This window comes from Rhinoraja longicauda, chromosome 19 (genome assembly GCF_053455715.1).
Source record: "Rhinoraja longicauda isolate Sanriku21f chromosome 19, sRhiLon1.1, whole genome shotgun sequence".
Lineage (NCBI taxonomy): Eukaryota > Metazoa > Chordata > Chondrichthyes > Rajiformes > Arhynchobatidae > Rhinoraja > Rhinoraja longicauda.
In genome coordinates, this window is record NC_135971.1 from 15,822,976 (window position 1) to 15,835,658 (window position 12,683).

The window sequence follows — 12,683 nt, forward strand, 5'->3', positions numbered from 1 at the left end:
TTCTCCATAACCGCCAATTCCATGATCCTTCAAATATCCATCTGTGTTCACTTTGCTTATTCCAATAATCTGACCTATCACTACCTCCTCGGGCAGAACATTTCAGATGTTCACTGCTGTTTATGTTATATTTCTAAGGCTTGGATGTGAATGTCGGAGGTATGATTAGCAATTTAATAGCAGCAACCTCTATGGTAGGCTGACCAGGAAGGCTGGAACATATGGAATCCAGGGTAGTTAGCCAATGGGTAAACATGTGGCCTGAAGGTGGGAGACAGAGGGCAGAGGTAGAGAGTTGTTTTTCAGACTGGAGGCCTGTCGCAAGTGGTGCACCACAATGCTCAATGCTGAGTCCACTGTTGGTCCCTATTCATACAAATGATTAGATAAATGACGTGTATGTGGATGGCATGGCTAGCAGGTTTGTGGATGAGACTAAATTTCATGAGACATCGTGGAGAGTGAAGAAGGTTGTCAAAGATTAAACTGGTCATAATGAACTGGGCCAATGGACTGAGGAGTGAGTGGGAGATGCAGTTTTCTAAACTTCGAGGGCATCGGTTTAAGTTGTGAAGGGAAAGTCTAAAATGTTCTTGAACGGCAACGTTTTCAGGCATTGGGTGGCAGAGAGATAGCTGCCATAGGAAGTGTTAGAGGCGAATACAATCTCTCTCGGCAATGTTTGCATCTGTGTTACAAAAAGGCGTTATAAACAAGAAGAGAGGAAACTGGACAGGTTTTACCTCGCTTAATGGCAGATGTTTCTCTCCACAGCGTGTTCATCAAAAAGTGCTGATGGAATTTTTCAATCGACAAGGCACCATCTGTCACTGTGAGTGTTCTATCTTCATCACTAACCCTGCAAATATTTAGCAGCTGGTTATAAACTGAGCCTCAACAATTTCTTTGAGCTGTTACACACAAACATGCAGTATTTCAGTCAAGAGCATGTCCTACCTCCTCTTCCTCCCAGCTTCCTCCTGCAAGAAATAAAACACAAATCTGAGCAGACTGAGACGGGACATCCACATCCCAACAGCAGGAGTTTCACACAAATCACAACAAGCCCCAGAAATGTTCCATTGCCCATCATTTATTGTCATCATCACAGAGACAAATATTGGATATTGCCCGAGGGATTCTACAAGTGTATTAATAGCAAAATAATAATTAGGGGGAGAATAGGTCCCTTTAAGAGCAAAGGGATAATTAGGATAGGATAGGATAGGTCCCCTTAAGTGCTGGTGACCTCAAGGCATGTTAAGGTGGGTAAATCGCAGGGCTTGATGAAGTGTATCTGAGAGCAAGCCTTCAACAGATCGGTTTAACGCCGCGTAATTCTTTCCCACTAAAGAGAAACATAGGACAAACTTTCCACATGGTCTTTTGATTTCCTGGAGATTTTCCATCTTTTCGGGGAAATTTCAAACATTCGCTAACTCAGTGACAGGATCACAGTAACTCATCCCAAGGAGACCGCAGGCAGTGCAGAGATCCCGCAGATTATGCGGGAGGCCATTTAGTTTGGTAACAACAGCAGCACAGCTCTGGAACAGACGGAGCATTTACCCAGTTCTCAATTACTGGCAAATGCAGCATTTATTTCAGTAATATCCCCCACCATTTTGTGCCTGTGCACTTTCACTTTGCCAAACTGGAGTGTCACCCCTCACCTTCAGAAACACCACACTGTCCTTTTGATCCATCTGCTGCTGCAACTTAAAGAGATCCTCCTCAATGGAATTTAAATTCTCTCCAATCTCTTCAAGTTTTTTCTCCATTGTATTTAGAATCTTCTTCTCTTCCTCCCGGATATCTGCCAGTACATGCTGCTCTTTCCCAGTGAGAATCTGGTGCAGTTCAACAAACTGGGATGTGATCTTGGACTGAAGGTTGTGTGATTGTTCCTTTGAAATGAAAGGGGAAGATCAATATTTCATGTCACTGATGGTGTTTCCTCACCACCTTGACCGTAACATTTGTCCTGTGCATTTTTTATTTGCTTTGGCAATTGGCAATTCAATTATTTGTCTAAATGCTTCTGAAATGTTGTGAGGGTAATCTTGTAACCCATCAATTCTCTACCCCCAATACACTTCCCTGCCGCGTATTCCTTTTCACGTGCCCATTCATTCCCATTTATCAGCCCACCACCCACTTTACCAGGGATAATTTACAGTCGCCCATTGACCATTGAACCAGTGTGTACCTCGGGCAGCACCCGAGGTCAGGATCGAACCCAGTTACCAGAACTAGGAGACAGCAGCACTACTTGTGTCACTGCGCTGCCCTGTTATTACACGCGTCACAGGGATCAAATCTGCACAAGATCAGGAAATCGAAACTTAAAAGCCTCACCAGAACTCCAGAAATCTTCTCTTTCTGTTGCTGCTCCAATTGCTGGATCTCTGATTTCTTTTTTGTGAGAGACTGGATGGAAGCTTTAACCTGACCCTGCGATTGTGTTTGAAAATCAGAGAATAAAAGCGTTAGACAATAAAAACGGAATTAAACAATGATGCGATCAAAATCGGTTTGCTTTTACCTTGTGGTTTTCAACAGCTTCATCTATCAGCATGAAGCGGTGATCTCTGTGTTCCCGCCCAGCTGCACAAACCAGGCACATCAGCTTCTTGTCAGTTTCACAAAACAGCTTCAGTTCTTCCTGATGTTCCTCGCAGTGAAGTTTACTTTCCTTCTCTGTCCTATTCAGGCTCAGTGTTCCAGCTTTCTCAGCCAGTCTCGCCAAGGCCCAATTCACCCTGAGGATGCGGTCTGTAAACACCTCTCTACATTCCGGGCAGCAGTTTCTCCCCTCCCTGTCCCAACTCTGTGTGATACAGGAGCGGCAGAAGTTGTGCCCACACTCCAGTGACACCGGATCGGTGAAGAAATCCAGGCAGATGGGACAAACTGCCTCCTCGGTCCAACTCTCGAACCTGTCTTTCGAAGCCATTTTAACTCTGCCATTTCCTGGTTCAAAACGCATGTCCACTGCGCACGCTGCCGTCTAGAGGAATTAATGTAATTCCGCTGCAAGTGTTCAGTGTGAAGATGCAGAAACAAGGAACTGCAGATGCAGGGTTACAATTAAAAGTACAAAGTCCTGGAGTAAGTCAGTAGGTCAAGCAGCACACTTGGAGAACATGGACAACTGATGTTTCGGGTCGGGACCCTTCAGACTGATTGTAGGGGGTGGGAGATGGAATAACGATGGGAGGAAGGGGGCAAGACAAAGCCTGGCTGGAAATAGGTTGACACAGTTGAGGGGTGAGAGGGAGTTGATAGTCAGACGGTTGGACAAAGGCCAGAGATGAAAAGACAGAAGGTGTGTGACAAAATGATTGAGGACTTGCGAATTGTGTCCTGATCTTCAAACAGTCTTCTCCTCAGACGGCCAAAGGTTGTGCAGGTGCACTGAAGGCGCTGGTGAGTTTCACCATCAATGTCTGCCTTCCTCTGGGAAGAGGAGCGCCGGCCAGAGCACCCGAGGGTCACCATCGTTACGACCATTTTAAAGGAAGGAGACAAATCCACCCGCGGAAACTATGGAGGGTTCCCCCGCTCTCTACCACAGGGAGGGGTCAATTACACATTAAACTGTCCTGAACATAGACGGAAGCGGAGAGTAGCGCTTGGGACAGTGTAAGGCAGTGCGAAAGGGAGAGGTTGGGCTGGGAAGGATTTATTAATTGGAGCGCAGGAGGCTGAAGTGCATAAGATCAAGAGGTGAATAGACAGGGTGAATGCACAGTCTGTTACCCGGAGCAGTGGGGGATCGAGAACTAGAGGACACAGAAACATAGAAACATAGAAAATAGGTGCAGGAGTAGGCCATTCGGCCCTTCGAGCCTGCACCGCCATTCAATATGATCATGGCTGATCATTCAGCTCAGTAGCCTGTACCTGCCTTCTCTCCATACCCCCTGATCCCTTTAGCAAAAAGGGCCCCATCTAACTCCCTCTTAAATATAGCCAATGAACTGGCCTCAACTACCTTCTGTGGCAGAGAATTCCACAGACTCACCACTCTCTGTGTGAAGAAATGTTTTCTCATCTCGGTCCTAAAAGACTTCCCCCTTATCCTTAAGCTGTGACCCCTGGTTCTGGACTCCCCCAACATCGGGAACAATCTTCCCGCATCTAGCCTCTCCAACCCCTTAAGAATTTTATATGTTTCTATAAGATCCCCCCTCAGTCTTCTAAATTCCAGCGAGTACAAGCCCAGTCTATCTAGTCTTTCCTCATATGTAAGTCCCGCCATCCCAGGGATCAATCTGGTGAACCTTCTCTGTACTCCCTCTAAGGCAAGAACGTCTTTCCTCAGGTTAGGAGACCAAAACTGCACACAATACTCCAAGTGCGGTCTCACCAAGGCCCTGTACAACTGCAGCAGAACCTCCCTGCTCCTAAACTCTTGCTATCAATGCCAACATACCATTCGCTTTCTTCACTGCCTGCTGCACCTGCATGCTTGCTTTCAATGACTGGTGCACCATGACACCCAGGTCACGTTGCATCTCCCCTTCTCCCAATCGGTCACCATTCAGGTAATACTCTGCTTTCCTGTTCTTGCCGCCAAAGTGGATAACCTCACATTTATCCACATTATATTGCATCTGCCATGCATTTGCCCACTCGCCTAATCTATCCAAGTCACTCTGCAGCCTCCTAGCATCCTCCTCGCAGCTAACACTGCCACCCAGCTTCGCGTCATCCGCAAACTTAGAGATGTTGCATTCAATTCCCTCGTCCAAATCATTAATATACACTGTAAATAGCTGGGGTCCCAGCACTGAGCCTTGCGGTACCCCACTTGTCACTGCCTGCCATTCCGAAAATGACCCGTTTATTCCTACTCTTTGCTTCCTGTCCGCCAACCAATTTTCTATCCACCTCAACACTGAACCCTCAATACCGTGTGCTTTAAGTTTGTACACCAATCTCCTATGTGGGACCTTGTCGAAGGCCTTCTGAAAGTCCAGATATAACACATCGACTGGTTCTCCCTTATCCACTCTACTAGTTACATCCTCACAGGTTTGTGGTGAGAGGTGCAAGATTTAATCGGAACCTGAGGAACAACATTTTCACACAGTAGGTCGTGGGTGTCTGGAACAAGCTGCCAGTGGGGGTAAGTGAGGCTGGACAACAACGTGGACTGGAGTTGAAGCCCCGTTTCCTGAAGAAAGAGGACACCTCCGAATCACCCCTCCTCCTCTTGCTCCGCCTCCCCTTCACCCCTCCAATCCCTCTCCACCTCTCATCCTCTCCCTCCCCTCTTCTCCTTCCTCCTGTCCCTCAAACACCCCACCCCCCTCTCCTCTCCCTCTCTTCCTCTCCTACACACTGTAAATGTCTCGATTGTAATCATGTATAGTATTTCCGCTAACCGGCTGGCACGCAACAAAAAGCTTCTCACTTTACCTCGGTACACGTGACATTAAATGAAACAAAACTGTTCTTGCGGCCAGCTCTAATGGGCCCTGCACTTTTGTCGCCTCCAGCTCTTCACCCCGACCCCACCTACCACTGGCCCAAATAAGAGACCCGACCCGAAACGTCACCCATCACTTGTCTCCAGAGATGCTGCCTGACCCGCTGAGTTTCTCCAGCATTTGTGTCCATGTTTGGTATAAACCAGCATCTGCGGTTTGTTGTTTCTACACCAAGTCTCCGTACTTTTTATTTCAGACAGAGGGCGGCAATCAAAGTCCGACCGCGAGGATTAGGGCGAAGGAGGTGGGCAACAGGGTCAGATGATCAGGCCTGTAAAAATATCAAGGTATTGGACCTTTCCAATGACATGCACTTGCAGTATCATTAACTCCATTCGATTATCAGATTACTTCAACAGATATATCCAATGTCACTTCATTGAATTTGGACAATTTGCACAACGTGTAACATGCACAAGAATCGCATGGAAATTTTGATTTAATCTGAATTAAGTGTCTTGGTGCTTCTAATACTGTCAGATGGAAATAAACCCCAAAGCGTTTGGACTGTAAGTTTGCTTTTAAACTCCGTTTTTGGACATTCCTGCGTGCAATTTGCGATCACAACATTTCGCACATTGTAAAATAGTGGCTGCATTTGAAAGTTATTTTGTCAGTAAAGCACTTTGGGGTCTCCTATGTGAGATGTGTGGATATTGTGTGAATGCAAGAAGGTGCTTAGTTGCGCGAACTCGAGCTTGGAAGAAACACTCCATCTCCGATGCTGAAACTGAGGTTGTGAGCGGATAAAGTAGCTGAAGGTGTCCGTGGACTTGGATTGGGAATTGGTCGCTCGCCCTTGTCCAGAAATGGAGACAGAGCCGCCGGGAAATGGCAGGGGTTCGGTGGGAACCCAAGCAGAGGAAAGCGGGGACTATTTGGAAAGTACCCCATTTAATCCCCAAATTCCACGTCGTATAACCCCAGTGAGCGCGGAAATAAAACCAGGGAGAATGTAAATAAATGTAGGAAGCGTGAAATAAACAGCAAGTGGAATCAGAGCTGTCGATCCGTTCATTTCAACGCGTTAACCGCTTCAGGCAACTGAACAGAAATACTTTTGTGAAAATATAAAGATTGAAACAATCTCTCTTCCCGCGGGTTCAGCAGCGGCCGCGGGCGGCGGGTCCTGAGCTCTGGGCTCCCCGCGGGTCCGAAACTCACCCCGAGTCACAACGCGGCACAAGCGGTGATGGCGCGGATTTCAACAGCGGCGAGTTTCGAGGGGGGGGGGGGGGGGGGGGGGGCAGGTGGAGATAGGAGGGCGGAATGAAATCGGATATTCCCTGATATGAGAGAAGGTAAAGTGAATATTGGAGATGGTAGATACAAGAAATCTGTTGAAATAGTTTGAGAAAAAAAGTGCTGGAGGAACGCAGCGGGCCAGGCAGCATCTGTGGAGGGAAATGGACAAACCGCTCTTCGGGGTCGGGACCCTTCTTTGTTCTGAAGAAGGAATTCCAAGAGCTGCAGGTTGTCCAGGGATTATTAAGGGGTTGGACACGTTAGAGGCAGGAAACATGTTTCCAAAGTTTTTAGGGAGTCCAGAACAAGGGGCCACAGATTAAGAATAAGGGGTAGGCCATTTAGAACTGAGATGAGGAAAAACTTTTTCAGTCAGAGAGTTGTGAATCTGTGGAATTCTCTACCTCAGAAGGCAATGGAGGCGTAAAGGCGAGTTTGGGGGTGGGGGCAGGTGGAGATAGGGGTGGGGGAGGGGGCAGGTGGAGATAGGAGGGCGGAATGAAATCGGAAATTCACAGAAGTGAGAGAAGGCAAAGTGAATATTGGAGATGGTAGATACAAGAAATCTGTTGAAATAGTTTGAGAAAAAACCCCCAAAGTGCTGGAGGATCTCAGCGAGCCAGGCAGCATCTGTGGAGGGAAATGGACAGACCACTCTTCGGGGTCGGGACCCTTCTTTGTTCTGAAGAAGGAATTCCAAGAGCTGCAGGTTGTCTATATCAGAGTGAATGAATTGGTGTTGATGTCGTTCGGAAGAGGGCGGTAAAGGTCTGACTCGGGAGGTGTAAATAGGAGGGAGGAGTGGAATCGAAAAAGACTTGAAGGGGGAAGAATAAAGCTGAATGTTGGGAGTGGGAGATACAATGGGTCTCTCGGTGTTGTTGATTGCCATTAAGAACTGGAACAGGCTTTAGATCAGGCTCTTCGGCCCACATAGAATGTGGAACAGTACAATGCCAAGCTAATGTCGTCTGTTTCCTCCAGTTGCTCCGGTTTCCTCCCCACATCCCAAAGACAGAGGTTAATTGCTCTCTGTGAAGCAGCCCCTGTGTGCAGAGAGTGGAAGAGAAAGTGGGATAGCATAGAACTGTTGTGAACGGTTGATCGATGTTCGGCGTGGATTCAGTCCCTCCCCACCCTGGTCGTTGTACTAGTTTCACTATCGTCCTGGTGATTTTCATTGCCTGCAACTAGTTTTCACTGAACCCAGAGCCAACAATGGCGTGTTTCCTTCATCACCGTTACTTGTTTACGTATCTTTCATTCATTTGTTCTATATCTCCCCATATCACCGACGATATCTCTCGTTTCCCTTTCCCCTGACTCTCAGTCTGAAGAAGGGTCTCGACCCGAAACGTCTCCTATTCCTTTTTTTCAGAGATGCTGTCTGACCCAGATGTTTTCTTCTATCTTTGGTTGGCCGAATGGCCTGTTTCAATGCTGAATCTCTACACCAAACCGTGTTCTGTTAATCGGGAGCAGGAGTTCTTGCACGTCTTCATCTTGCCACTGGATAGATGGCAGCAACGCCACGCGGTGCGACCATAGACCAGCTGTAACTTTGAGAATTAACTTTGACAATTGCAGAAACAGCGGGAATCTGATTTAACAAGTGACTTTTGTGACCTTTCACTACACCTGCGGCTCAAACCACATGCATGGCTTAAAACGTTGAGGCTTTAAAATGTGGAATAAAAGCAGAAATTATCCCAAATACTCAGCATCCCAGGCAGCATCTGCGAGGTGAAACAGACCTTACATTTCAGTTCTAATACTAATGACGAATGGTGTTCAACCTGAGTCATTAACTCGGTTTATCTCTCTTCAGATGCTAACCGTCCTGCTTTGTCTTTATTTCAGATTTTCAACATTGCGTTTTTTCTAGTTTTTCCAGTTGAATGGGCGTTTGGAATGTGAGCCTGACCATAAACTGCCAACAAAGAAACAGAAAACGTTGTTGGCATTGAGCAGGTCGGGCAATATACTGTGTCTGGAAAGGGAAGGGTTAATATTTCCGATGTACTGTGGAGCTGCGGATAGAGCCGCTGCTTCACAGGGCCAGGGAGCCGGGTTCGATCCTGACATCAGGTTTTGTCTGTTCAGTTTGCACGTCCTCCATATGACCGCATGGGGTTCCTCCGGGTGCTCCGGTTCCCTCCCCCATGACAAAGACATGCCGGTTTGTAAATTGCCCCAAGTGTGTTGGTGGGATAACAGAGACCAAAGTGCAAATTGGTGATCAATGGTCGGTGTGGACTCGGTACGCCGAAGGGCCTGTTTCCGTGCTGTATCTCTAAAGTAAAGTCAGCTCCACTCTGCTCAGAAAATCAACATTGCTCTCCCCTCAACAGAGAAAACACGACATCAATCAATACTGCACAAGAACAGGCTCTTCATGCCACAATGTCCAGCTTATGGAAGGACTGTTCAGAAGCATGATAACAGAGGGAGCTGTTCCGGAGACGGATCGGGTAGACGCACAGAATCTCTCGGCAGGAGTAGGGGGATTGAAGAATGAGAAGACATAGGTTTAAGATGAGGGTGGAAAGATTTCATAGGAACGCGAGGCTAACTTTGTTCACACAAAGTGTGGGGGTTTATCTCAGTTACGAGTCCGGGACAGTTTCATTTTACCACGTGGACACCAAGTCCCATCTCCACACCTTCACTGGGAATAAATTCACTGAGAAACTTTATCATTTCTTCGGGCCTTCTTGGGATGGAAACTGCCTGAGAATCTGCTCCGGTTCCGCCCCGGGTGTGTAAATGAGTCGGGTCCCGGGACCGACGTCAGGAGCGGGGCACAGGGGATGTGGGGCAGACACCCGGTGGACAACAGGTCGGCGCTGAACGGCTCCCGTTTAATCCCCAAAGTCCGCGTCGTAAAAACCCCAGTGAGCTCGCAAATAAAACTAGGGGGGATGTAAATGTGGGAAGAGAGAAATAAACAGCAAGTGGAATCAGAGCTGTCGATCGTTTCATTTCAACGCGTTTCACACGACTGTGCTCCTGATGTCACCAGGAATACAGGATGCAGTAGATGAAGTGACCGTGAACCTCTGTCTCATTTGGAAAATCGGCTGGGATCCCTGGATGGAGCTGAGCGGGAAGGTACTGTAAATGCATTCAGTCCAGTTTAGTTTATTGTCTCGTGTCCCCGGCTACAGTGAAAAGCTTTTGTTGGGTGCATGCAGTTTGCAGAAAATCAACCCATTTCCACTGTATAGATACATGAGATGGGAAGGACGTTTAGTGCAAGGTAACGCCAGTAAAGTCCGATCTATGATAGTCCGAGGGTCACAAAATAGGTAGATAGTAGTTCAGCACTGCTCTCTGGTAGGATAATTCAGTTCCCTGATAACAGCTCTGAAGAAACAGTCCCTGAATCTGCAGGTGTAGATCTTACTAGTGGCCTGCACATTTGTATCTAATCCTATATTTCATACCCTCATGTACCCAAGCAATTATGCCAAACGCCTTCGTCACCACCCTGCCCATCCCTGTTGCAATTTTCATCGAACTGTGCGTCTGCATTCCAATATCTCTCTCGTCTGCTAAAAATAACACAGGGCGTAACTTTTTAATGTGTATAATCTGCCCTGGCCTGTCTTGGCAACTTGCATCATCTTTCTCCCAGTTAAATAAATCAGTCTTTAATCCGCCTATTGGCCCAGTTCATGAATATCTTGTTCTATTCCAGAGAAATGGATTAGACAATAGACAATAGACAATAGGTGCAGGAGTAGGCCATTCAGCCCTTGGAGCCAGCACCGCCATTCAATGCGATCATGGCTGATCACTCTCAATCAGTACCCCGTTCCTGCCTTCTCCCCATACCCCCTCACTCCGCTATCCTTAAGAGCTCTATCCAGCTCTCTCTTGAAAGCATCCAACGAACTGGCCTCCACTGCCTTCTGAGGCAGAGAATTCCACACCTTCACCACTCTCTGACTGAAAAAGTTCTTCCTCATCTCCGTTCTAAATGGCCTACCCCTTATTCTTAAACTGTGGCCCCTTGTTCTGGACTCCCCCAACATTGGGAACATGTTATCTGCCTCTAATGTGTCCAATCCCCTAATTATCTTATATGTTTCAATAAGATCCCCCCTCATCCTTCTAAATTCCAGTGTATACAAACCCAATCGCTCCAGCCTTTCAACATACGACAATCCCGACATTCTGGGAATTAACCTAGTGAACCTACACTGCACGCCCACCATAGCAAGAATATCCTTCCTCAAATTTGGAGACCAAAACTGCACACAGTACTCCAGGTGCGGTCTCACCAGGGCCCGGTACAACTGTAGAAGGACCTCTTTGCTCCTATACTCAACTCCTCTTGTTATGAAGGCCAACATTCCATTGGCTTTCTTCACTGCCTGCTGTACCTGCATGCTTCCTTTCATTGACTGATGCACTAGGACACCCAGATCTCGTTGAACTCCCCCTCCTCCTAACTTGACACCATTCAGATAATAATCTGCCTTTCTATTCTTACTTCCAAAGTGAATAACCTCACACTTATCTACATTAAACTGCATCTGCCATGTATCCGCCCACTCACACAACCTGTCCAAGTCACCCTGCAGCCTTATTGCATCTTCCTCACAATTCACACTACCCCCCAACTTAGTATCATCTGCAAATTTGCTAATGGTACTTTTAATCCCTTCGTCTAAGTCATTAATGTATATCGTAAATAGCTGGGGTCCCAGCACCGAACCTTGCGGTACCCCACTGGTCACTGCCTGCCATTCCGAAAGGGACCCATTTATCCCCACTCTTTGCTTTCTGTCTGTCAACCAATTTTCTATCCATGTCAGTACCCTACCCCCAATACCATGTGCCCTAATTTTGCCCACTAATCTCCTATGTGGGACCTTGTCGAAGGCTTTCTGAAAGTCGAGGTACACCACATCCACTGATTCTCCCTTGTCAATTTTCCTAGTTACATCCTCAAAAAATTCCAGTAGATTTGTCAAGCATGATTTCCCCTTCGTAAATCCATGCTGACTCGGAATGATCCCGTTACTGCTATCCAAATGCTCAGCAATTTCGTCTTTTATAATTGACTCCAGCATCTTCCCCACCACTGATGTCAGACTAACTGGTCTATAATTACCCGTTTTCTCTCTCCCTCCTTTCTTAAAAAGTGGGATAACATTTGCTATCCTCCAATCCACAGGAACTGATCCTGAATCTATAGAACATTGAAAAATGATCTCCAATGCTTCCACTATTTCTAGAGCCACCTCCTTAAGTACTCTGGGATGCAGACCATCAGGCCCTGGGGATTTATCAGCCTTCAGTCCCATCAGTCTACCCAAAACCATTTCCTGCCTCATGTGGATTTCCTTCAGTTCCTCCATCACCCTAGGTTCTCCGGCCCCTAGAACATTTGGGAGATTGTGTGTATCTTCCTCAGTGAAGACAGATCCAAAGTAACGGTTTAACTCGTCTGCCACTTCTTTGTTCCCCATAATAAATTCCCCTGCTTCTGTCTTCAAGGGACCCACATTTGCCTTGACTGTTTTTTTCCTCTTCACGTACCTAAAAAAACTTTTGCTATCCTCCTTTATATTATTGGCTAGTTTACCCTCGTACCTCATCTTTTCTCCCCGTATTGCCTTTTTAGTTAACTTTTGTTGCTCTTTAAAAGAGTCCCAATCCTCTGTCTTCCCACTCTTCTTTGCTATGTTATACTTCCTCTCCTTAATTTTTATGCTGTCCCTGACTTCCCTTGTCAGCCACAGGTGTCTCTTACTCCCCTTAGAGTCTTTCCACCTCTTTGGAATAAATTGATCCTGCAACCTCTGCATTATTCCCAGGAATACCTGCCATTGCTGTTCTACCGTCTTCCCTGCTAGGGCCTCCTTCCAGTCAATTTTGGCCAGCTCCCGCCTCATGCCTCTGTAATCCCCTTTGCTATACTGTAATACC

The 12,683-nt window shown here is 46.9% G+C and overlaps 1 protein-coding gene across 1 annotated transcript; it reads right to left on the reverse strand.

The window, feature by feature from the left end:
• Nucleotides 1–562: 562 nt before the first annotated feature.
• Nucleotides 563–12,112, reverse strand: LOC144602862 (uncharacterized). The gene is made up of 5 exons (XM_078415982.1): nucleotides 11,030–12,112; nucleotides 2,546–2,830; nucleotides 2,359–2,454; nucleotides 1,674–1,907; nucleotides 563–688 (listed from the first exon to the last, which is right to left on the reverse strand). The coding sequence occupies exons 1-5, from the start codon at nucleotides 12,110–12,112 to the stop codon at nucleotides 563–565; spliced, it is 1,824 nt and encodes a 607-aa protein (XP_078272108.1).
• Nucleotides 12,113–12,683: the final 571 nt, after the last annotated feature.

Excerpts from the sequence above, each read along its gene's own strand:
- LOC144602862 (XM_078415982.1), bottom strand. The coding sequence starts at position 12,112 with ATGGAGGAACTGAAGGAAATCCACATGAGGCAGGAAATGGTTTTGGGT. Across the intron at positions 2,831-11,029 it reads TACAGTTGTACCGGGCCCTG|AGTTGGGACAGGGAGGGGAG; the intron begins GTGAGACCGCAC and ends TGTATCACACAG. Across the intron at positions 2,455-2,545 it reads AAGCTGTTGAAAACCACAAG|GGTCAGGTTAAAGCTTCCAT; the intron begins GTAAAAGCAAAC and ends ACACAATCGCAG.